This window comes from Geotrypetes seraphini, chromosome 6 (assembly GCF_902459505.1).
Source record: "Geotrypetes seraphini chromosome 6, aGeoSer1.1, whole genome shotgun sequence".
NCBI lineage: Eukaryota > Metazoa > Chordata > Amphibia > Gymnophiona > Dermophiidae > Geotrypetes > Geotrypetes seraphini.
This window is the reverse complement of record NC_047089.1, coordinates 6,061,879-6,087,376: the sequence shown is the minus strand read 5'-3', so window position 1 is coordinate 6,087,376 and position 25,498 is coordinate 6,061,879. Positions and strand designations below refer to the sequence as shown.

Below are 25,498 nucleotides of genomic sequence, written 5' to 3'. Positions count from 1 at the left end.
TGATGAAGGGGTTTGGAATTGAGCGTCCATTCGTGAGGTTGAAGAAGACGACTCAATTTGTCTGCCAAGACATTGTCCTTCCCCTGAATGTAGACAGCCCTGAGGAAGGTGTTGTGGCGGACCGCCCAATCCCAGACTCGAAGAGCTTCCTGGCAGAGGGAGGCCGAGCCCGTGCCCCCTTGCTTGTTTACATAATACATGGCGACCTGATTGTCGGTGCGAATCAGGACCACCATGTCGTGAAGCAAATGTTGGAAAGCCTGAAGAGCATTGAAGATGGCTCTGAGCTCCAGAAGATTGATTTGATGGAGTCGTTCCGCACTGGTCCAGAACCCCTGAGTGCGAAGACCATCCAGATGAGCTCCCCATGCATAGTTCGATGAATCGGTCGTGAGAACTTTCTGGTGGGGAGGAGAGTGAAACAGCAAACCTCTGGATAGATTCGAAGAGGTCATCCACCAGAGAAGAGACTGCCGTAGAGCAGGAGTGACTACAATGTGGCGGGACAACGGGTCGGACACCTGAGTCCACTGAGATGCCAAGGTCCATTGGGGAATTCTGAGATGTAGTCTGGCAAAAGGCGTCACATGAACTGTGGATGCCATGTGACCCAAGAGGACCATCATGTGTCTCGCTGAGATGGACGGGCGAGAAGACACCGATTGGCAAAGTAGAAGAAGAGCATCCATGCGCTGAGGAGGAAGGAACGCTCGAAGTTGGATGGTATCCAGGACCGCCCCAATGAAGGGGAGAGTCTGGGTGGGCTGAAGATGTGACTTGGGAAAGTTGATCTCGAAGCCCAAGTTCTGCAGAAAACAAATTGTAGTCAAGGTCGCCGAAATGACCTCTGGGGCCGACGGGGCTTTGATGAGCCAGTCGTCGAGGTATGGAAACACCTGGAGACCCATGTTCCGGAGTGCAGCGGCCACCACCACCAGACACTTCGTGAAGACTCTGGGCGAAGAGGAAAGGCCAAATGGAAGCACTCGATACTGCAGATGTAGATGTCCCACCCGAAATCTGAGGAACTTGCGGGAGGCCGGATGAATCGGGATGTGAGTGTAGGCCTCCTTGAGGTCCAGAGAGCATAACCAATCGTTCTGCTCGAGGAGGGGATAGAGAGAGGCAAGGGTCAGCATACGGAACCGCTCCTTGACCAAAAACTTGTTGAGGACTCGAAGGTCCAAAATGGGCCGCAGATCGCCCGTCTTCTTCGGAACTAGGAAATACCGTGAGTAAAACCCTTGGTTTTGCTGATCTAACGGGACCGGCTCGACGGCCCGAAGCCGAAGCAAAGCCCGAGCCTCCTGGAGAAGAAGAGCGGTCTGCGTTAAGTTGGAAGGATACTCTCTTGGAGGGTGGTCCGGGGGGACCCGTTGGAAATGAAGAGAGTATCCCTCTCTTACGATGGTAAGGACCCAAAGGTCTGTGGTGATTGACTCCCATCGATGACAAAAATGATGGAGACGACCCCCTATGGGAAAAACAGGGGAAGACAGAACGTCGGTTATGCTCCCTGGAAGAGAGTCAAAAAGGCTGAGTAGCCTTGGGTGCAGCCGGCATCTGAGGCTTCTGCTGAGTCTTTTGCGGAGGCTGTCTCTTCGCAGGCTGTCTCGCAGGAGGAGTCTGCCTTGGTTGATAACGCCGCTGGTAAATTTGAGGCGGTCTAGATGGACGAGACTGCTGAGGCTTCGGTTTAGGACGTAGAATAGACTGAAAAGACTTTTCATGGTCCGACAGCTTTTTAGTAACAGTTTCGATGGACTCATCAAATAGATCCGCTCCTGCACAAGGTACATTTGCAAGTCTGTCTTGGAGGTTCGGATCCATATCGATGGTTCGAAGCCATGCCAGGCGACGCATGGCAACCGAACATGCCGCAACTCGAGCCGAGAGCTCAAAGGCATCGTAGGAGGATTGCATCAGTTGAAGGCGTAATTGGGACAGGGTCGCCACCACCTCTTCAAACTGGAAACGAGCCTGAGCATCGATGAAAGGAATGAACTTGCGGAGCACCGGCAAGAAAAAATCCAAGTATGAAGAGAAGAAAAAGTTGTAGTTGAGCACTCGAGTCGCCATCATCGAGTTCTGATAGATACGTCTACCAAACTTATCCATCGTTCTCCCCTCTCTGCCCGGAGGCACGGAAGCATAGACTTGGGAGGGATGAGAACGTTTGAGAGAGGACTCGACTAGAAGGGACTGATGAGAAAGTTGAGCTCCCTCAAACCCCTTGTGGTGAACGATGCGGTATCGAGCATCCAGTTTACTGGGGACTGCAGGTAAGGAATACGGTGTCTCAAAACAGCGCATGAAAGTCTGGTCCAGCAGCTTGTGTAGAGGAAGCCGAAGTGTCTCCGCCGGAGGGTGAGGTAAATGCATGGTGTCCAAATACTCTTTAGAATATTTGGACCCAGTGTCCAAAGTCACATCCAAGTCATCCGCCATTTGTCGGAGAAAGGATGAGAAAGACAGTTGGTCCGCCAAGGCCGGCCGACGAGACGGGCTAGAAGACGTGGAAGCCTCCGGGTCCAGGGAGAGCTGAGATCGGCAGGGAGAATAGGAGGTAGATGGTTCCTCATACTCCGGCCCTTCCGGCTGGGACAAATCCGACGAGGAGTATCCCAAACGCTGCATCTTCTTCTGCGGAGACACCTCCGAATGACGTGAGGAGTGCCGAGAAGAGTGTCGAGATCGATGCCCCTCCCGGTGACGGGACGGAGAACGAGATCTTCTATGCATCGAGTGGTCCTTTGAAGCCTCAAAGGAATGGATAGGGCTTGATGCAGTGGATCGTAGAGGTGGCAGAGATGCGGATTCACGCAGCGCCACCCAGGTCTGGTATGGAGTGCGGAAGAACTCCTCCTGCGATGCAGTATGCCCAGGACTACAATTATCAGGAGCCGCCCTAGCACCCTGTTGGCGTGGAGGTGTGATGGGCTCCAAAGGTGGCATCTCAGGAAGGGAAGCCCTCCTGGAGGATTCCGCCGCCCTCCGCCGATCCCCCTCGTCGAGCAGAGAGATCGAACGACGAGGAGGAGGGGGAGGGGGCGGACCGCCCTCTGAAACCGGGGTCGGAAGCTCACCGTGAATGTTGGCGATAAGCCGGGGTCCCATAGTGCGCATAAGCTCGACGAACTGAGCTTCAAGCAGGGAACGAAGCGAAGCCGATATGGAGGGATCCGCACCGAAAGGGGGTCCTCCAGTATGGTCTTCGCGTTCCTTCGTGGCCAAGTGCTTCTGCTTGCTAGCTTTAGGCACTTTGATGACCACAGGAGGGACAGTGGAAGGCGGTACCTGAACCGAGGAGACGGAAGCAGGCGCCGATGCTGAACACGATGCTGAAGCCGGTGTGAACGATGCGGGCTTCACGATGCTCGATGCAGGAGTCGTCGATGCAGGTTTCGAACGGACCGGCGAAACCTCAACAGCCGCAGTAGCAGAGATGTCCTTGGCAGTCTCCATCTTGAACATCGACTCCCAGAGCAAGCAGCGCCGCTTAAACGAGCGCGCAGTGAGCGTGGAACAAGGCCGGCACGATTTCGGAACGTGTTCCGGACCAAGACACTGAAGGCAGCGTCGGTGTGGGTCCGTCAGCGAAATCGCACGCTGGCACTTGCTGCACTTTTTAAAACCGGTGATTGGTCGGGACATAGGCCGGAAAATCGACGCTGCAAGGTCGAAGCCGCTAGGCCGCAGCCACGAGGCCGGCCCGGCCGAACCGCCGGAAGAAATAATTTTAAATTTTTTTTTTTTAAGAAAAATAAAGTAAAATTGAAATAAAATCAAAGAAATAAACAGAAACGCGGGTAATTAGAAGGCAAAAACTGAATTTCAGTCAGCGCAGAATGAAGTACAAACTTCTCAGCTCCGCGGAAAGAAAAGAACTGAGGAGACACGCCCGGTACATCGGGCGGGAAGGCACTGGCGCATGCGCGGTGCGGGCATCTCGAAACTTCTAAGTTTCTTCAAGCAAGACATGCTTTCAAGATGTCCGTGTCGGGGCTCTGTCGGATGACATCACCCACTAGTGAGAATACCTGCCTGCTTGTCCTGGGATAAGACTATGTAATGTAATGTAATTTTGAGAAATTGCCCATTTTCAAATGGGAAGGGCTTCTTAACATAGAAGAGAGAGCCCATTCCCCCTTGTTTGTCGATATAGTACAGTGTAACTTAATTGTCTTTTCTTACAAGGAGGACTTGGTTGAAAAAGACAATCCTGAAATGTTTTCAAGGCATTGTGAATTGCCCGAAGCCAACAGGTTGATGTGGAATGCTAGGTTTCTTTGATGTGATCTGAGATGGAATCAGGCAAAGAGGTGGGTAACATAAACTGTGGATGCCATGTGACCCATAAGACGCATTATTTGTTGTGCTGAAATTTTCTGCAGAGTAGATACATGATTGCAAAGTTGAAACAAGGTATTTTGTCTCTGCTGGGGCACGAAACCTCGTGAAACATTGATGTTGAGTACACCTCCTATAAATTCCAATATTTGAGACAGTTGAAGATAAGACTTTGGATAATTGACTTTGAATCCCAGAAGCTCCAGAAGAGTTATAGTCACCTGTGTAGCTGATTGGATTGCTTGAGGTGAAGTAGCTTTTATCAACCAATCAGCCAGATAAGGAAACATTTGAAACCCGTGGGTAAGAAGGGTTGTTGATACCACCACTAGGCATTTTGTGAACACTCTTGGAGAGGAAGCAAAGCCAAATGGCAGAACTTTGTATTGAAAGTGATGATGACCTACACGAAAATGAAGGAACATTCTGTGTTCCGGATGTATAGGAATGTGTGTTTAGGCCTCTGAGGTCTAGAGAGCACAGACAATCATTTTGTTCTAAAAGTGGGTATAGAGACCCCAGGGATAGCATATGAATCTTTTCTGTGACTAAATACTTATTGAGAGATCAGAGGTCGAGAATGGGACGAAGACCTCACATTTTTGGAATTAGGAAATACCTGGAGTAGAACTCTTGATTTTTCTGGGAAGGGGGTACTAACTCTATGGCATTTGGTTGAAGAAAAGCTTTGATTTCTTGAAGAAGGGCCATCTGTTGAGATGTGAAAGAGGACTCTCTTGGAGGATTGTTTGGAGGAATGGTGATGAAATGAAGAGAGTAACCTTCCTATATGACTTTGAGGACCAAGAGTCTGTTGTAATGACCTCTGATGGGTTGGGGAGGTGGCTGAGTTGGAGGAATTGTGGCTATACTCTCTAGTAGCATGTCAAAAAGACTGAGTTGATTTATGTGGAGCAAAAGTCTGAGGCTTCTGTGCTTTTTACTTCTTATGTGGCGGAGGTTTAGGAGAGGACGAGGTTGCTGGATAGTACTGGTTTCTGAGAAGATTTAAATGGTTGAGTCTTAGACTTAGACCCTGCTAAAGTAGCCCAGCTCTGTACATGTCAGGCAAGTCTGTGTCGCATCCTTGACTTTGTCTCCAAACAATTCCTCTCCTAGACAAGGAATGTTGGATAAGAGATCTTGAATGTTGATGTCAAGGTCAAAGACCCGAAGCCATGCCAGTCGTCTCATAGACATAGCCAATGCTCTAGATGTCACATCAAATGCATCAAAAGCTGATCTAGCCATGAATTTTCTAATCTGAAGGAGGCTATGAGTAGTTTCTTGAAACTCTGGAAGACGATCAGATGGAATAAACTACTCAAAATAAGCAAGTCTTCTTATGAGTTGTTTAAGATAGAATGACAAAGAAATTATAGCTGAGGACTCTGTTAGCATAGAGTTCTGGTAAAGGCAGCACCCAAACTTATCCATGCTGCGACCTTCACGGCCTGGTAGCGCACTAGCATACACACTCGTATGCTGGAAGATATTTTAAGAGTAGATTCAGCCCACACAGACTGGTGCTGCAACTGTGGCTTATCAAACCTCGGGCATGACTATATTCTGTACAAGGAGTCAATTTTCCTAGGAGCTATGGGAAGTGCGAGACGAGTTCTCAGTTCTTAAACATAGCTTCCTTAAGTAAAGTATTAAGAGGCAACGAGGGGCTCTTTAGGAGGCTCATCAAAATCCAATGCTTCAAGGAGCTCCGCTCTTGGTTCAGTGTCTGCCTCTAATTTAACAGGCAAAGCTTTCCCCATCTTCCTGATAAACTTTGTGAAAGATAATCCTTCAGGAGGTGATCTGCGCCTGGGTGGTGGAGAAGATGGATCTGATGGGATGCCATACAACTCTGGAGCAGACAATGTTGGGTCAAGATCAGTATCAGTATGAAGAGAGAGATCAGAATTGACATCCCCAATTTCAGGAGACTCTCTGTAAGAAGAAGATGGAGATAGACGCTTCTTGGTCTGGTGAATGTGATGAATGTGAGAACGTTGAGAAGAACTCCTGCAATGATGTTGGTACCAGTCAGTTGAAGATGAATAAGTTCGACATCAAGTGTGTAGATCTTGACTTATATCGAGATGAATGAGAACCGATACCATGAGATGTTGATGCTCTTTTAGATTTACTAGAGGAGTGAGGATCGGTATCACAGGATCTCTATGCTCTCCAAGATGTAGATTTACTGGGAGAGTGAAGTTTGGTACTCTTGGGCTTCAATGTGCCATGCTCAGGCTGGGCTGGTACCAAGGGAGTCAGTGCATGCACCGGTGCCACATGTGCTTACAGCATGGCTAGCTCCCATTGGAAAAACTCTTTAAGTTGGTCCTAGAAGGACTGCACAGGTACCATTGGCTGAACAGCCAGTACCATTTTTGCTGCAGGGTACCGAGGCATAGTGACCTCAATTAGGAAACACGCCTTAAGAGACACAGCTTACACCAATGGAGATCGATGGTGGCATCGACGTTTGGCATACATCGAGGGACTCGATGCTGAAGATGCTTGTGACGTAGGTGAGAGGAGGATGGCTTCTTAGCAGGTTTACCTGATGCAGGAACAGAGTCTGACATCAAGGGAGGCATCGAAGTCAGTACCATTGATACCGCTGGCACTGAACCATTCTAGGAGGCCATGGCCGCTCCAAAAGCTTCTCTTGCTGAATGCGTCAAGCCTTAAGTGAGCTTATTTTCAAAGTAAGATAGTGGGTACAAGACTCCACTCAATGCTCCAGCCTTAGACACCATTTGTGCGGATCAGTGAGAGATATGGGCCATTGGCAATGAGAGCACTTCTTGAACCCGCTGGAAGGCCTCGACATGAGAGGAAAAATCTCAGCGGCAAAGTGAAAAACCCACAATGGTTGCAATGCAAAGACTTAAAAATGCAAGCTCAAAGCCTGAAGGCTATTTGGGCAGAAGGCCCAACTGAAGGAAGTTTGAATGTCGAAAAATTGATGGAAAAAACCAAAAGGAAAAGTAAAGAAAATAAAACACAAGAGAAATAATAAAATAAAAATAGAAAATGAGCTAAAGGCAAAAATAGTTGACGGGAAGGCAACTTGTATGAACAGAGTCCAGACACAACCTCTTCACTCCATGGAAAAGAACTGAGGAACTGCAAGCTGACATTGGGCAGGAAGGCACTCACACAGGCACAGTGCGGGCAGCTTCAAAGCTTCGCAAAAGCTTAATGTGACAGTACACTTTAACACTGTCCGTAATGGGCTCTGTGGATGACATCATTCACATGTGAGAATATGCTGGGTGCTTGTCCTAGGATAAATATAAGAACAAAAAAAAGTTAAAAAAAAAAGTTATACTACAAAAAGTAGAACAGAAAGAGAATAGAACTTTAAATATTATATATTGATTTTCTGGAAATCAATTTGGGGACATATTAATAATATCTTAGAATCTGAGATTCTGTGAACTTATGAAATAGTAATTTGTATTTCTGAAAAATGTTTAATCTATGCTTTTTACACTTATTGAAAGTGTTTTTAAAAATGAATAAAGATTATTAAAAAAAAAAAGAGAACCTTAAATATTGCCAAAAATACATTTCTTAAAAAGCGAATTTAAAGTAGCTAGATACAAGCTGACTGAAACCAATGGTTTTGGTTCTAGTCAAAACTGAAACGACTGGCCGGATCTTGATGCATCTGCTAACTTAGAAACATGATGGCAGATAAAGGCCAAATGGCCCATCTAGTCTACCCATCTGCAGTAACCATTATCTTTTCTTCTCTCTAATAATAATAGCTTTATTTATATCCCGTCATACCTTTCAGTTCAAGATGGTTTACAACATGAACATGATGTAGGAATAAACAAACAGGCGTATAATGTAATTATATATAACAGGAGGATCCAAGATGGCGATTGGGATGGACGCATAACGCTGGGCTCTGCGTTAGCTCCATTCTTACCCTCTCTCCGCGACTAATTTCTTGTGTTGCTCGGAGCAACTGAGCAGGGAGCAGTTGGACTAAGTCCATTTTTCCTGGCAGTGCGTACAGTGGCCGCGCCGGTTCACTAATAGAAGATGGGGAGAAGGAAGGGAGCTCTGCAGCCAGGACCTCCAGTGGCTGCAAGCTCTAAACAGCTGACACAGATGACGCTGGATGCCAAGCTGAAGCACCAACCAATGGGGACCACCCAGGCTTTGGGAGGGACGCCAAGTGAATCGGCAGACCTTAGTGGGGATCGGGCTTCTTTGTGCCCGATCCAGAGGCTGCCTTCTAACCAGCCTGCAAGTTGGATCACTGCCTCAGAGTAGGTGAAGCAACCAACCCAGTCACAGATTTCATTGTTGAACCCCAGAGGAAAAGAGGGAGCAGATGAGTTAGATAGTTCTGGTCCCACTGAAGCCCTACCAACGTTGTCCGTTGCAGTCATGGGTGAGAACTCTTCCACTTCAACAGAGCAGTTTGGGGAGATTATTAAGCCTGATAAAGTATGTGGTAAATGGAGAGAACGAGATCTCAGAGAGAATGAGAGCCAGAAGGCCTTGAGCATGCGCAGATGCTCAAGGCCCAGCCCAGGCAAGAGGCGGGAGCTTTCTTTCACTTGCACAAGCAGCAGATGGGGTAAAGAGTATGTTTGGGAGGAAGGGAGGGCGGATGCCGCTTTCAGCATGGGGGGTGCGATGCGATGCCTGTTTGGGGGGGTGCGATACCGGTTTTGGGGGGTGCGATGCCGGTTAGAGTGGGGGGAGGTGCTCATGTATCGAAACATGCTCGTTTGCGAGACAAAAGTCTGCTAAGTGTTTTGCTCGTCTTGCAAAAACACTTGCAAACCAGGTTACTCGCAAACCGAGGTTCCACTGTATATCTAACAGGAGGTAGGAGCATGCAAGTAGACGTAGAGGAAATCATTTGAGGAAGTTTAAATAAATTTGTCAAATAAATGGGTTTTCAGTGATCTTCTGATTGGTATGATGATGAATTAAGGAGTAAGTCACTTAATTGTTCCAGATTCCTGCTTGGAAGGAAAGTGTCTTGTCAAGGAATCTTTTGAATTTGCATTCTTTGGGAGTTGGAAAGGTGAATAATAATGTTCTGCGTGAGAAGCAGAGTTTGGAGTTTTTGTCTAAGAGATCCTACGTGCCTATCCCAGGCCCTCTTGAATTCAGACACAGTCTCTGTCTCCACCACCTCTTCCAGGAGACTGTTCCATACATCTACCACCCTTTCTGTAAAAAATGTATTTCCTTAGATTACTCCTGAGCCTATCACCTCTTAACTTCATCCTATGCCCTCTCATTCTAGAGTTTCCTTTCAAATGGAAGAGACTTGACTCGTGCGCATTTACATCACATAGGTATTTAAACGTCTCTATTTATTTATTTATTTAAAAATTTATAAACCGCATATTGACTATGCGGTTTACAAATTACATACAAATCATCTTAAACACCATTTCCAAAGAATAGAAACAGATAACAAGTGTAACACTGGAGGGCAGAAATAGACACATTTTTAACATGTTCATCCTCCCCAGACTGTATCACAAAATTCCAAGCAAGTATGAACAGACAATAAATAGCAGGTCAAGTTTCAACAAGATTAAAACAGAAAGACATTAGTAGTCAAATGCATTTTCAAAATATTCTTGAAAATTATAGCATATAATTCCAGAAAAGCATTAACAACCGCAAGGAGGTATTACCAGAGAAAGGCATTAACACAGGAAGGCATTAACAAATAGTTGCGTTTTCAACATTTTCTTGAAAATAATATATCCCCTCTCCCGCCTTTCTCCAAAGTATACAGATTGAGATCTTTAAGTCTGTCCCCATATGCCTTATGATAAAGACCATGCACCATTTTTAATAGCCTTCCTCTGGACCAACTGCATCCTTTATATATCTTTTTGAAGGTGCGGCCTCCAGAATTGTACACAATATTCTAAATGAGATCTCAAAGTATTATACACTCCCAACATGGTTTTACAGGTACTGAGGCAGAAGGTGTGCCCCCCTCCCCCTTCGGTGACAACAAATACAGCTCAACGCAGTTCGGAAGAAAGAAAATCAAATTTACCACTGATGGCTCTTCCCAGCTCATTCACTCTACACGTCTTATATTGAGAAGAGATACTGCACCACCCCCTACTGCCCTAGCACTCTCCAGACCAAATTTAAAGTGCCTTAAACTTTTTTTTTTGGTTAAGGTTGCAAAGTAGGCACAGGAGAAAAGAGACAGGTAGGGGATGGAGTTTGGGGAGGGAAGGAAGGAGGTTCCACAGAACACCAGAGAGACAGGGATCTGGAACCTTCAGATATGACTCCTCAACATCAAGCACCTGCCAGGCTCAACTGGGAATCAGCTAACCAACAGGACCAGAAGCAAAGGCCTCAGAACCAGAGGTTGAATAGCAAGTCTATCCACCTGCTGGAGAGAGAAAATACTGAAGAACTGAGCAAGCTGATTGAGGACAGCTCAGTTCTGTGTTCTCTCTCTCTCCACCTGCTGGTATGAACCATAACTATTCCTATAAGTTCTGGAATAGTGGGAAGATACCTAATGGAAAATGCATTTGTAGGGATGTGAGATATCCCTGTTACACATCCTAAGGGAAAAAGTTATTAGCACTTCATATTTGATATTTATAACTCTGTATTTGCTCAATCAAGCTCACTCACTCTGCTCCACACTAAACAAAATGTGAAAGAACAGGCCACTCTACCTTGCATATTGTTGACACATTTGAAGGAAAAGTCAGCAGGAGGTCCGGGATCATTGACCAGAACAAATTTTTTGATTGTATTTAAATTTTTATTATTCCTAAAAAAAAAAAGAAAAAAAAAAAAATAGAAATAATTTGAAACTTCAGCTTCCTATTACTTGCTGAAATATACTATAAACTAGAGTTTTATTAGGTTGTGATATCTTAAAGGGTCAGCAAAGAGGCTGTAGTGCACTAGCTTAAGACCATGCAGATACATATGATGGGAGATGTATAACAAAAGCTCCTACACAGCATCTTTTTGAAGCCTTGTAAAAGGTACGGTACCATAGCTTACTACATATATAAGTTTTCTCAATGATCAATAAGCTGCATTGTCCATCCATGAGCACAGCTTATACATGGAAGGGGTTTTCCCCCTATTGTCAAATATGTCTCTTACAATATGAAAATGTTAAGAGGACCACTGTTTTGATAACATTTCTTATACATACAAGTTTTGACAGATGCATCACTGGGGGTATGGCACACTATCTCACAACTAACTCCAATCCTTTAGGGCAGTGATTCCCAACCCTGTCCTGGAGGAACACCAGGCCAATCGGGTTTTCAGGCTAGCCCTAATGAATATGCATGAGAGATTTGCATATGATGGAAGTGATAGGCATGCAAATTTGCTTCATGCATATTCATTAGGGCTAGCCTGAAAACCCAATTGGCCTGGTGTTCCTCCAGGACAGGGTTGGGAACCACTGCTTTAGGGACATTCTGAAGCATATCTTGTTACTAAAGTCCCTTCACATTCTGAGATTTGTTAAGCTGTGCTGTAGAAAAGCGTTAGCCAGCCAATTTTGGGTGGGCCTGAGCCCAAAGTGGGCAGGCACAAAGTTTTCTCTGCCCTGCCCCATCCCTTGAAAATATAAATACTTTAGCTAATGAGGATTCAATTCAATTTTTTTTTTCTATACCGTTCTCCCAGGGGAGTTCAGAACGGTTTACATGAATTTATTCAGGTACTCAAGCATTTTTCCCTGTCTGTTCCGGCGGGCTCACAATCTGCCTAATGTACCTGGGGCAATGAGGGGATTAAGTGACTTGCCCAGGGTCACAAGGAGCAGCATGGATTTGAACCCACAACCCCAGGGTGCTGAGGCTGTAGCTTTAACCACTGCGCCACACACTCCCCATGCTCTGTTAGCTGACAACTTTCTCTGAAGGTGGCCATAAACTCCCTTTCACCAATCTTGGCAGGCAGCAACAACGTTCTTAACCGCTGATGCTTAGTTGTTGGTGGCTCAAGGATGCTGTCACTGACTGCAGAGCTTGGTAGAAGGAAGTGCTGGCCATTTTTGGAAAAGGTCCTCAGCTGGGGATGTTTAGGGATCCCTACCAACAAGGGTCAGGACTGGTGTTAGGGACCAGGTCAGAAAATAAAGGAGGGCTCTCCTCCTTGATCTACTCTCCGATTTTCCTACCTGCCATTACTATCACACCAACAGAAACTCATGAAATACAGAGCAAAAATTGAACTGGGAACTTGAGGATATTGCCATTTGCTGCAAATCTTGGAGATTTTGGGTTGCCAGACTGGAGGAAGATGTCTTCAGGTGGCAGGGCTTGGGAATCCCCAATAGCTCAAGTATTTGTAAATTGCACTCAGGCGGGGGAAAACTTTGGTGCCCATCCACTAATTTTGGGCTCCAGTTCCTCCCACAAATCAGCTGTATATGACTAGGCCACTGAATACAAAAATAATTGTGATGCACATATCCCAAAGCTAATATATTCCGGTTAATAAATTCAAAATAAAACAATTTTTTCTACCTTGTTGTCTGGATATTTTGTTTTTCCATCATCTTGGTCCCAGTTTCCCTTTCAGCTTTTTGCCTATCTTCAACTAATTCTCTTTCCAGTTTCTGCTGTTCATATTTTTCCCCTCTCTTGTTCCATCCATTTCCTTCTTATGCTTGTCTCCAATGTATTGATTTTTCCCTTTCAGCTTTCTAAACTTTTTATTTTCTTTTTTTTGCCTCTGTCCACTCAAATCTTGCCTTCTTTCTCACCCTTCTTTTTTAAATGTTCATCTACCTCTCAATTCTCCATCTTCTTTCAGTTCCTAGGTCTTCCATTTCCCATCTCACTCCTTTCCTAGCCTCCTATTTCCTGTTATCTACTCCCCTTTACCACATTTCTACCACTGTACTCACTGCTCTCTCACTCATCTTGTCATCTCCATTTTGACCTCATCCACATGGCTCACCACTTTCAGAATCCCCCTCCCTCTCTTCACTGGTCAGGCTATAATCTCTGTCCCTTTCTTATCTCACCTGCCTTTCCATGGGTCCATCTCTCCTCCTCTATCCCCATGGTCCAACATTTTGCTCCCTCTCTTTTCTGTTTTTCTTCTTCCCTCCCACCTTGATGCTGAACAATGAAATGGAGGAAAAAAAAGAGAGATGCTGCATCTCTCTGCCTTCCATCCACAGGCCTAAAATTTCTCCCTACCTCTCTTCCATCCCCAACTTCTCTCCCTTTCTCTTTCCAACTGCCCCCACCCCATCTCTCCCCCCCAGTCTACCATATCTATCTTTCTCTTCCCAACATTTCTCCCTTCAAGTATCTCTTTCCCTCTTCCTCCACACACCCCAGGTCCAACTTCTCTCCCTTCAGACCATTGCTCACCATCTCTCTCTCTCTCTGTCCTGTTTCTGGCTCCATAAGCTCTCCCCCCCATGCCCAATCTAGCACTTCTTTTAATACCCTCCCCCTCTATACTTAAAGAACCCCCCCCAGTCCAGGAGGCTTCCTTGGCCCAGCATGTTCTCCCCCCTCCTCTCTGTGCTCATGCATCTCTACCTCACTCCTCTCCCACCACCATGTCCAATAATTCTCTCTCTCTGCCCAACAGTTCTCCTCTTTCTTCATCTCTCCTTGTGCACCATTCTCTTTTCCTCTCAGACACCCAATTTTCCCTTATTGTTCCCTCCCCCCTCACTCCCTCCATTCTTCAATCCTATGGCTCATGCGCCCTCATCATTTGTCCAAGGATTGTGCTCCCTCCCTCTTGAGTCCCAACATGACCTTCTCCCTCCCTCCCTTCTGGACAGCTTTCATGTTGTAATTGTTTTTCTGGTGAAAACTGTGGGCGGCGGTGGCTGGCTCCTCACTGTCCCATTTCTGTGATGCCTGGCATTATGCGATTACTTGCTTCTCTCATTAATGCCCCTAGATTTTCTCCATTTATCAGTGGCAGTCTCTTTCTTTGAAACCTGTGATTCTTCTTTAGGTACAATATCTCCTGGACAACTGGAGTCTTCTTCTATCCCAGCAGAGTCAGGTGGCCCTGTTGTCCGACTCTTGTCCCTATCACAACCAAAGCACTGGGTTACTCTCAGACTCTTGAGCAAGACACATCTTATCTGAAGTCTTCCATGTGTCTCGCCGTAGCGCTTTCCCTCCTGCGATCAGCACTGCCGCTCATCCTGAGCCTCTCTCTGGGGTGCAGCCTCAGTCTTCTCAGGGTCTCCTAGAAGCAGTAGTTTTGTGGCCGGCTCCCTTGCTGCAGTCGTCTGCGGCGGCTCCTCGCGCCCGATTCAGAAGCCTTCTCTCTGACGTCAGAGGGAACGCTTCCGACACAGCCGCAGATCGCGCACGAGGACAACTGCAGCAAGGGAGCCGGCCAGAAAAGTACCCGCCGGAGGCTGGGCCGGACACCCCTGACCCCCATGCCCACCCAGTTCCGCCGCCAGACAGCGTCCACGCCTGCGCGGATGCCCCTTCCTGACGCGGTTTTGACGGGAAACTTTTCAAAATCCGGACGTCTGCTTAAGCCTAATGTGCATCTCCAGTAGGTCTAGAAACTCCTCTTCTCTCCAGACTCCTGTAGCCTTTTAGACATCATAGTCGTGTTTTTTTTTTGCCTCATCATAGTAGATGTGAAAGTGTGTGTTCAGAAATACAGGGGGGGGGGAAAGGCTAGACCCCTCCCCCCCCCCCGGCATAACTCTCTAGCTTTTCTTCACTTGCCCAATTGGAAACCAAAGCCTATGGCCAGCCTGGCTTTACCTTTTCGGGAAACGAAGACCGCTCTCCATCGCCGCCACAACCCCTCGCCTCTCATCCCGCGCGCGCGTGCAGTCTCCAGGGCAACCAAGCCCTGCGCACAATATGAGGACATCGGAGGGGGGAAGATGGCGGTACGTCACCGCAGGGGGCGCTGGGTAATGCAGTGCCCAATTGCGGACGAAGGCAGGTACGACGTCGGCGCGCGCAGGCTGCCGGGAAACGCAGCTTTCGACTTTTTTTTTTTTTTCCTTTTGCCGTCCTTAACCCCTCCCCGCCAACCTCTTGTTTCGGCCCCGCCCCCGGACTGGAACTTTCCGGCAGGGTCCATCGCGCCAGCGGCGATTGGCGCCTGTTCCCGCGCCCAGGTCACGTGACGCGGCCCCGCGCCGCAGCCAATAGGAATCGGCGGGGGCGAGGTCAGCGCGCCGGAATTCTCCCGAAAACGTTTGAGCGCGCGGTCGCGCTGAAGGAGGAGCCGAAGAGCGACACGGGCCGGGGGTGAGTGAGTGAGTGACGGCGACGTCCCAGTGTGGGGGGGAGGGCCGGGTCGAGGCGGCTCTGGGCTCCTCGTAGGCGGGCGGCGCGCGCTAGGCGCAGAGGCTCCAAGGCGCGCAGGCCCGCCCCTCCCCTCCACGCCTTAGTTCCAAAGGCAGCCATGGGAGGATTTAGATGGGGCCGATTGAGCGCCTTCAATCTCGAGAATGACACGGGGCCAAAGTTGTCTGACCGAACCGAGTCGTCCCTGAAAAACGAGGTTGGAAACTTTCTCTGCGAGGCAAGGCAGTTCCTAGGTAGGGGGTGCGGAGAGATCTGGCCCAAGAGATCATGTTTCACTTTACCAAAACTCAATCTTGCAGCAGTAGTTTGAATATAAGCTGGAGACTCTTTTTTTCATTTCCTGCTCTAGCCCACATAAATAGAATTGCAATAGTCCAGTTGTGCCAAAATGATGTTGATAAAACGGATGGTGTACCCAGACTGAAGAAAGATTTCTTCATCAGATGGTTTACCTGACCGCAGAAAGCGAGGGAGAAGCCTACATAGATTCCCAGCACTCTAGACGAGTGTCCCTGCTTCATTCCTGCAAGTTCTGGCCTCATTTGCACAAGCCTCAAACAGTTTAAAATCATAAATGCTCGAAACTTGTGCAGTTATGGCAGAGCTTGCAAGAATGGGATGGGGATATTGAGATCCTGCAGGGACAACTTTGCCCCCTTGTCATTCTCTATAATGCCAGTCTATATTCATCTATTGAGACCAGGAGGGCATGTGCCTGCAGGGGAGGGGGTGGGGCCTCCTCTCACTGAATGGCTTCTTTACCTGCTGTTTAATACTTCAGCTTGCTGTAAAGTACAGTTACTTACGTAACAGGTGTTATCCAGGGAAAGCAGGCAGATAGTCTCTACATGTGGGTGACATCACCGATGGAGCCCCCTAGCAGACGTTTTCGCAAGCAGACTTGCTCGAAGACCTTCAGGCTTGCGATTGACCCATGCATGTGCATGTGCCCCTCCCGCCCAGTCTAGGGCATGCGTCTCCTCAGCGTGTCCTCAGTTCATATAGCAAGCAAAGAAGCCAACCACGGGGAGGTGAGTGGGTTGCAAGAATATCTGCTTGCTGTCCCTGGGTAACACCTGTTACGATAAGTAACTGTGCTTTATCCCAGATCAAGCAGGCAGCATATTCTCTACATGTGGGTGACCTCCAAGTTAACTATAATGGGATGGAGGGAAAGTTGGCAAATTAGGAGAATAGATTTTGCAAAACTGACTAGCCAAAATGGTCATCATGCCTGGAGAAAGCATCCAGACAGTAGTGAGGTGAAAGTGTGAACCGAGGACCAAGTGGCAGCCTTACAGATTTTCTCAATGGGAGTTGAGAGGAGGAAAGCAACAGACGCCACCGTCGCCCGGACCTTGTGGCCTGTGACTCGACCCAGCAGGTAGAGGCCAGCCTGAGCATAACAGAAAGAGATACAAGCGGCCAACCAGTTAGAAATGGTCCGCTTAGAAACAGAGCGACCCAAGCGATTAGGATCGAAAGAGAGAAACAGCTGGAGAGCAGAACGATGAGGAGCGGTGCGCTTCAATAGAAAGCCAGCACACGCTTACAATCAAGAGAATGCAGAGCCGCTTCTCCAGGGTGAACAAAACACAGGAAGAACAATGGATTGGTTGATGTAAAACTCAGAAACAACCTTAGGCAAGAATTTAGGATGGGTACGGAGAGCCACCTTATCATGATGGAAGACAGTGAAAGGTGGGTCCGCTACCAAGGCCTGAAGCTCACTGACCCAACGGGCAGAAGTGAGAGCAAAAAGAGAAACAACCTCCAAGTAAGATACTTCAAGTGCGCCCGTGCCAGCGACTTGAACGGAGGTTTCATTAAACGAGCAAGGACCACGTTAAGATCCCAAACCACGGGAGGTGGTTTAAGGGGCGGATGAACGTGGAGAAGGCCTTATCATGAAGCGAGAAACCTCAGGATGAACAGAGAGAGGCTTTCCATCAGTCGGCTGATGAAAAGCAGTAATAACACTAAGGTGGACTCGAACCAAAGAGGACTTGAGTCCAGCGCCAGACAAGTGCAACAGATAATCCAGGACAGCAGACAGGGAAGCAGAGATCGGCTCCAGCAGTTGAGTAGCACACCAGGAAGAAAAGCAGGTCCACTTCTAATGGTTACATTGGCAAGTAGACTCCTTCCGAGATGCCTCCAGGACATCCAGCACAGGCTGGGAGAACTGGAACGAGGGCATTAAGTCTCGAGGAACCATGCTGTCAAGTGCAGAGACGGGAGGTTGAGATGAAGCAGTGAACCCCGACTCTGCGTAAGCAGAGAAGGAAAAACAGGCAGAAGAAGAGGCTCCGTGGAACTGAGCTGCAACAGAAGGGAGAACCACGGCTGTCATGGCCACCGAGGAGCTGTCGGAATCTTGGTGGCGTGCGTGGACTTGAGCCTGACGAGAGTCTTCAGAATCAGAGGAAATGGAGGGAACTCATACAGAAACAGGTCTATCCAATCCAGCAGAAAAGCATCCGCCTTGAGTCTGAGAGGGGTGTGAACCCTGGAGCAGAAGCAGGGCAGTTTGTAATTGAGGGGGGACGTGAACAGATCTACATCAGGAGTCCCCCAATGAGCAAACACCTGACGCAGAGTCACGGAATGGATGGACCACTCGTGAGGCTGCAAAAGACGACTCAAGCTGTCCGCCAGACAATTGTGCTGGCCCTGGATGTAGATTGCATGAAGGAACATGTTGCGGCGGATGGCCCATTCCCAGAGCCGCATTGCCTCTTGGCACAGGGACATGGACCCCATGCCCCCCTGTTTGTTGATATAATACATGGCGACCTGGTTGTCCATGCGGATCAGCACCACCCGGTCGCGAAACAGGTGACAAAAAGCCTTCAGGGTGAGGAAAATCACCCGAAGCTCCAGTAGATTGATGTGACAAAGGTGGTCGGCACTGGACCAAAGACCCTGAGTGTGAAGACTGTCCAGATGAGCCCCCCAAGCATAGGCCGACGAGTCCGTTGTGAGAACCTTTTACGAAGGAGGAGCATGAAACAAAAAACCTCTGGAAAGATTGGAAGAGAGCATCCACCAACGTAGAGACTTCTTCAACAAAGGAGTCACGACTGTGTCGAGAGAGAATCCTGATCCTGGTTCCATTGGGATGCAAGAGTTCTCTGAGGAATACGGAGGCGAAGTCTGGCTAAAGGAGTCACGTGAACCGTAGAGGCCATGTGACCGAGGAGGACCATCAGGAGCCGAGCCGGGGCCACCTTCCGGCATAAGCGAACAAGGGCCTCCTGCTGAGGCAAGAAGGATCAGAGACGAACCATGTCCAGGACCGCTCCGATGAACTCTAGAGACTGGGACGGACAGAGGTGAGACTTGGGAAAGTTCACCTCGAAGCCGAGACTCTGAAGGAGCAAGATGGTATGATTCGCCCGTAGAACTTCCTAGCGGGAGGACGCTTTGATCAACCAGTTGTCGAGGTAGGGAAACACCTGCAGGCCGCGGAGACACAGGGCCGCAGCTACCACAACTAGGCATTTCGTAAAAACCCTCGGAGAGGCCGCCAGGCCGAAGGAGAGAACACGATACTGGAGATGGAGATCCCCCACCCGGAATCTCAAGATACCGGCGAGAGGTTGGGTGTATTGGAATGTGCGTGTACGCCTCTTTGAGGTCCAGCGAGCACAGCCAGTCCCCCTCATCCAAGAGGGGGTAAAGAGTAGGGAGGGTGAGCATTCTGAACCGTTCCCTGACCAGAAACTTGTTCAGAGCATGGAGGTCCAGGATTAGACGCAGATCCCCCGTCTTCTTGGGCACTAGAAAGTACCGGGAGTAGAACCCCGTATTTCACTGGTCCGGAGGAACCTCCTCGACCAACCGGAGGCGAAGAAGGACCCGAGTCTCTTGTAGAAGGAGGGGCAGCTGAGACTGGCCCGAAGGAAACTCTTTGGGAGGAAGGTCTGGGGGTACGTGACTGAAGTGAAGGGAGTACCCCTCCCGGATGATGGAAAGGACCCAACTGTCGGAGGTAAGGCTTTCCCACTGTGCGTAGAAATGATGGAGACGCCCCCTATTAGGGAGGGAAGAAGTCTCCAGCATGAAGGGAGCCCGAGGGCTCAAACCGGAATTGTCAAAAAGACTGCCCATGCTTCGCCGGTGCCGGCGGCAGGACCTTAATCTGTCGCTGCGGCTGCTTCGAAGGGGGCCGAGAGAACGCAGGAGTAGTTTTCTGTGGATACCTCTGGAGAGGGATCTTGTACTGCCGGGCCGGAGGGGTCTTCGGCTTTGGGTGCACTAGAGAGGCGAAGGACCGCTCGTGTGCCAAGAGGTGCTTAGTGGCCGCCTCGATGGAATCATCAAAGAGCTCAGTACCCATACAAGGGAGATTGGCTAGACGATCCTGGAGACACATAGCGATCGCAAAAGCCGTGACTCTCGAGGACAACTTGAAGGCGTCATAGGCCGCCTGGAACATATAGAGCCGGAGCTGGGAGAGAGTCTCCACGAGGAGATTAAACTCCTGATGACTAGAATCCGGCACATCCGCCCGGAACGAGTGGAGGGCTTTCGTATAGAACCGGAGATAGGACGTAAAGAAAAAGTTATAGTTGCGGACACGGTTCACCATCATCGAGTTTTGATAAAGATGGCAACCAAACTTGTCCTTCGTACGGCCCTCCTGCTCCAGCGGGACAGCAGCGTACACATTCGAGGGGTTGGACTTCTTCAAGGAAGACTCAACCACCAGGGATTGGTGAGAAAGCTGAGAACTCTCAAATCCCTTAAGTGGACTTGTCCGGTAGCGGGTCTCCAACTTGGAAGGAATAGCCAGGACCGCATAAGGGGTCTCAAGGTTCTACAGGAAAGTTTCCGGAGAACCTGGTGCAAAGGCAAGCGGAGCGCATCACGGGGGGGGGGGGGATGAGAGACCCCCATCTCCGCCAGGAATTCCTGGGTATAACGGGACTCCAACTGGAGGTCCAGGTTCAAAGCCCTGCCCATATCAGCAATGAAACGAGTGAAGGAAGAGTTTCGAGAAGAAGACTCGTCTTCAGGAGGGGATCCCAAACGAGATCTCGGGGCAGCAGAGAAAGAGGGCAAAATCTCCCTTGAGTAGCACGCCGGAACCTCGGAGTCCAGGGAATGGGAAATCGAGGAGGTTCGGCTAAAGCGCCTCAGAGGCGTCGAGGAACGACCCCGCACAAGATGGGTCGGAGAGGATCCCGGAGTCCGAGGGACCCTCATGCGGAGCCCCGGAGAAGACGGGGAAAGGAAAATTCTTCTGCCGGCTTCGAAGAAGACCCTCGGGAGGCAGCTCGGTGCCTCGAGAGAGAATGCACAGTAGAGTCCAGTTCGAGGACAAGGGTGTGCTTAGAGGGTTTTGCAGTCGGAGACCTGCCTCAAAGAGGTGGGGAAGACTGCAACCTTTTAGGAGGAGCAGACCTCGATAAAGTAGCCGGGGAAAAATGGGACCCCGTCACAGGACCCCGGAAAGTCATAAGGCCCCGAATCCGGGGATGAAGAATCGCTCGAGGGAACCCTGCAAGTCTTACGTGTGCGACCCTGAGGCTCAAGCGAAGTACGCTCAGGCTGGTCAGAAGGGTGGGTCGAGACCGAGGTCAAAGGCATTGAGGCCGGGACCAGTTGGCTCGCCACCGAGGAAAGCTACGAGGTAAGGATTGCCTTAAGCATGTCCTCGAACATCGGCACCGAGACCAAGGGAGGTTGGTTCTGGGGTGCAGCAGTTCGCTCCTTTGGGGGCGACCTCGAGGAAGAGTATTCCCTACGTGAGGAGGCACGCTTAGAATGATGTTTTGAAGATGCTGACGAAGCGGCACTCGCATGAGACTCTGAGGTAGGTTTCTTTGCTGGCACACCTGAGGAGGCAAGAGGAGACTTACCCGAGGCCGGGGTATTAGGAGGAACCGAGGCCGGGGTCTTAGAGGTCGAGGGGGACTTTGAGGCCGAGGTCTCTGAAACCGAAGCCGAGGTCAAGGCCTGTCCCGCCGGATCCATAGGGCCAAACAGTTGAAGAATCTTAGCCACTCTCCGACAAAGAGCACGCGGTTGCAAAGTTGCACAACGCGGACACGACTCAGCATGGTGCTCCGCACCCAGGCACTCTACACACCAACGATAGATCGGTGATTGAGATAACCCAGTTGCAATTAGTGCAGATTTTGAACCCGGAGCGAGGCCGGGACATAAGCAAAAATATGGCCGTGGCCCCGCAAGGCCAAGCGGCCAGGTCAAGACCGGAGTCCCGGTCAAAAATACACGAAGAAAATAACAAGACGCGAGCACAGCGACGTAAACAAAAAAGAAAGCCGCGGTGCAAGAGGGACAACAAGATCGTGCGTAGCAAGGGAGCAGTGCTTCTGGCTCCGCTGAAAACATTGAACTGAGGACATGCTGAGGAGAAGCATGCCCTAGATTGGGCGGGAGGGGCATGCGCGGGCCAATCGCAAGCTTGAAGGTCTTCAAGCAAGTCTGCTTGCGAAAACGTCCGCTAGGGGGCTCGGTCGGTGACATCACCCACATGTAGAGAATATGCTGCCTGCTTGTCCTGGGATAATAGATGTATTGATAATAACTTTTTCTCAGCAGAGCTTTATAATCCTTACATGGATATATTCCTGAGTTCACAGAACAGGCTAGAAGGTATCTTTTGGGATCCATCTTAAAAAAATAAATAAATCAGTAGATATCTTAGTACTTGCCTCCTTGAGATCATATGGCCTGCCTGAAATTTTATTATAAAGACTGAAGGAAGTGTATATCCGCCAAGTTTATTAATTTAGTTAGTTTTCTATACTGTTCACCCAGGGTGGCTCAGAATGGTTTTATATGAATTTTTATCCCAGGACAAGCAGGCAGCATATTCCCACACATGGGTGACGTCACCGACGGAGCCCCGCAGTGGACAGCCTCGAAAGCAAACTTGCTTGAAGATCTCGATCTTTCGAGCACTGTACCGTGCATGCGCGCGTGCCTTCCCGCCCGAACTAGGGGGCGCATCTCCTGAGAGGATCCTCAGTTCAAGAAGACACGTTTTTCTACATCTCTGCAGCATTGCCTTCTCTTCACCGCGGCTGTTTCTTTTCTTTCAGTTAAGTTCGGTCGCTGTGCTCTCCTATTTCTTTTTCGTTTTCTTTTCTTAAAAAAAAAATAAAATAAAATAAAAAAGTTTCAATTGTTTCTTTGATTTCGTGTCCGGCCTTGGGCCTAGGCCCATTTGCTCCTTTCGTTCGACACGGACTTTATTTTTTCCATGTCCCAGCCTCTTACCGGGTTCAAACGTTGTAGCCAGTGTAATCGTGTGATTTCGGTCACCGATCCCCACTGCCGCTGTCTACAGTGCCTGGGTCCCACTCATTCCCCAGAAGATTGTCACCGTTGTTTCACTCTTACTCCACGGGCTTTTCGACGCCGGTGCGCTCAATTTTTTCAACTTTTCGGAGACATGGAGCAACCTTCGGATTCTGCTTCGACCTCGGCGGCTGCCCCGGTCTCGAAGGCTTCGACTCCGACGACATCGACGACTACGGTCTCGAAGGCTTCGACCCAGGCTCCGGCTGGAGCTTCGGTCTCGAAGGCCTCGACCTTACCTGCTTCGGTTCCCTCGAAGACGTGCCATCTGCGAAGTCTTCTATGGGGGGTAAGTCTCCGGGTTCTCTTTCAGGTACCGTACCCAAGAAGCCACCAGACTCCTCTGCACGTCCATCTTCCAAGCTTACCTCCAAGATAAGGGAATACTCACCTTCGAGGTCGCCCTCTTCGGAGCGTACTGCTGCACCTACGAGGTCAGAATCTTCTGTCTCGGTGCCGATGCTGGAGGACATGCTGAAATCTATACTCACCACTCAGATTTCCTCCTTAGTGGCTCAATTGGTCCCGTCCTCGACCTTGCCTCGGACTGATCAGCCTGTCACACAACCAGAGCTTCCAGTATCTCGAGGCCGATCCAGGACACCAAAGAAAATTTCTTCGTCTGATTCTTCTCCAGACTCGCCTCCTCCGAAGCACCGGTCGAAGCATTCGAGACCTATTGCTCCCAAGCTTCGGAGGGAGTCTTCGGCATTGGATACCGAGACTTCTCTGCCTCATTCTTCGAAGCAGAAGCACAGATCTCAACACCATCGCGCATCGACTCGAAGTCCTTCTCGACCGAAGACTCCACCATCGAAGCCACCCCGTCGAGACAGTTCACCACAGACCTCGACTCATTCTGTACCACATACACCTGGTACTTCTCCATCCAGGAGCCTGAAGAGAAAACATTCTCTTACTCCACCTCACAGTGCAGCTTCTTCTGTGACTCTACGTCTAGACTCAGAACCACTTTCACCATATTATAGAGAGGCTTCTCCCTCATACTCAGCTCTTCCTAAATCTCGCAGTGTATCTCCTGAGGAAGCGTCTGATTCCAAATCCATTTCTTTTGCCAAATTTATTTTTGATATGGGACAAGCTCTCAAACTGGATCTTCATTCAGATTCTAAATATACTCCTGAATATTTAGCAGATATGGAGCTTCCTCATCCACCGAAAGAGTCCCTCAGATTACCTATGACTCCTGTTCTGAAACAAACCTTTGTTCGTAATATGGAGACTCCTTATTCCATCACTGCCATTCCATCTAAATTGGAATCCCGTTATCGAACAGTTCCATGTAAAGGTTATGAAAAGTCTCAACTATCTCATCAATCCCTGGTAGTAGAATCCTCTTTAAAGAAAGCACATCCTTCCAAAATCTATGCTTCAGTTCCTCCAGGTAGAGAAGGCCGTACCATGGATAAGTTTGGTTGCCGTTTATACCAAAACTCTATGATGGCAAATAGAGTTCTTAATTACAGCTACATCTTTACGTCCTACTTCAACCTTTTTCTGAAGATTTTACCATCTTTTTACCCGGATATCTCTACCACTCGTCTTTCAGAATTTAAACTCATCCTTAAGACTCTTTCTCAATTACGACTCTTCATGTTACAAGCCTCATATGATGCATTTGAACTCTCGTCTCGAGTATCGGCCTGTGCTGTAGCCATGCGTCGTTTAGCATGGTTACGTATTGTGGACATGGATCCCAACCTTCAAGATAGATTGGCAAATCTACCTTGTCAGGGAAATGAATTATTTGATGACTCTATTGAGGCAGCTACCAAGCGTCTTTCAGAACATGAACGCTCTTTTGCTTCCCTCATTCGACCTAAACCTGCACCAACTAGAGGTTTCAAACAGACTCCACGTCGTTATCCTCAGAAAACGACTCCTGCTTTTTCAAGACCTCCTCCTCGTCGTCCTCCTCAACAACAGTGACAACAAAAATCTCAGACTCCTGCTACCACCAAGCCTGCTCAGTCTTTTTGACAATCTCGACATGAGCATTCAAATTTCTCTGTTTCCAAATTCTCCCCTCCCCATAGGGGGTCGCCTTTCCACATTTTATCACCAGTGGGAGCTCATTACATCAGATCTCTGGGTGCTTACCATCCTACGAGAGGGATACTCTCTTCGGCTCCTTCAGGTGCCTCCAGATCGCCATCCAAGAGAGTGTCCTTCCAATCAGTCGCATCTTCCCCTTCTTCTCCAAGAAGCTCGAGCTCTGCTTCTCCTACGAGCTGTGGAGGAAGTTCCTCTTTCCCAAAGGAACTTGGGATTCTACTCCCGTTATTTTCTAGTTCCCAAAAAGACGGGGGATTTGCGACCGATCCTGGATCTCAGAGCTCTCAACAAATATCTAGTCAAAGAGAAATTTTGAATGCTCACACTGCCAACTTTATATTCCTTAATGGACCAAGGGGATTGGATGTGTTCCCTCGATCTCAAAGAGGCGTGTACTCGTATCCCTATTC

The 25,498-nt window shown here is 48.8% G+C and overlaps 2 protein-coding genes across 8 annotated transcripts in view; one reads left to right on the top strand and one right to left on the bottom strand.

Moving 5' to 3' along the window:
* Positions 1 to 15,273, bottom strand: part of LOC117362166 (leucine-rich repeat-containing protein 51-like) — a 108,847-nt gene extending 93,574 nt beyond the window's left edge. For all 5 annotated transcript variants that reach the window (XM_033948090.1, XM_033948092.1, XM_033948093.1 and 2 more), the window contains exons 1-2: positions 15,120 to 15,273; positions 11,055 to 11,152 (exon numbers count right to left, since the gene is read on the bottom strand). In XM_033948090.1, the coding sequence (XP_033803981.1) occupies positions 11,055 to 11,152; positions 15,120 to 15,148 (127 nt within the window). In that variant the 5' untranslated portion in view covers positions 15,149 to 15,273. The remainder of the gene's footprint in view (positions 1 to 11,054; positions 11,153 to 15,119) is intronic.
* A 135-nt stretch (positions 15,274 to 15,408) lies between these two features.
* The window catches only part of NUMA1 (nuclear mitotic apparatus protein 1), a 271,890-nt gene continuing 261,800 nt past the window's right edge, over positions 15,409 to 25,498 (top strand). For 2 of the 3 annotated variants that reach the window (XM_033949032.1, XM_033949036.1), the window contains exon 1: positions 15,409 to 15,617. The gene's annotated coding sequence lies outside the window, so the exon portion shown is untranslated. Of the gene's footprint in view, positions 15,618 to 15,764; positions 15,911 to 25,498 lie in introns of those variants that run through there. The other variant, XM_033949035.1, reaches the window with a different exon arrangement.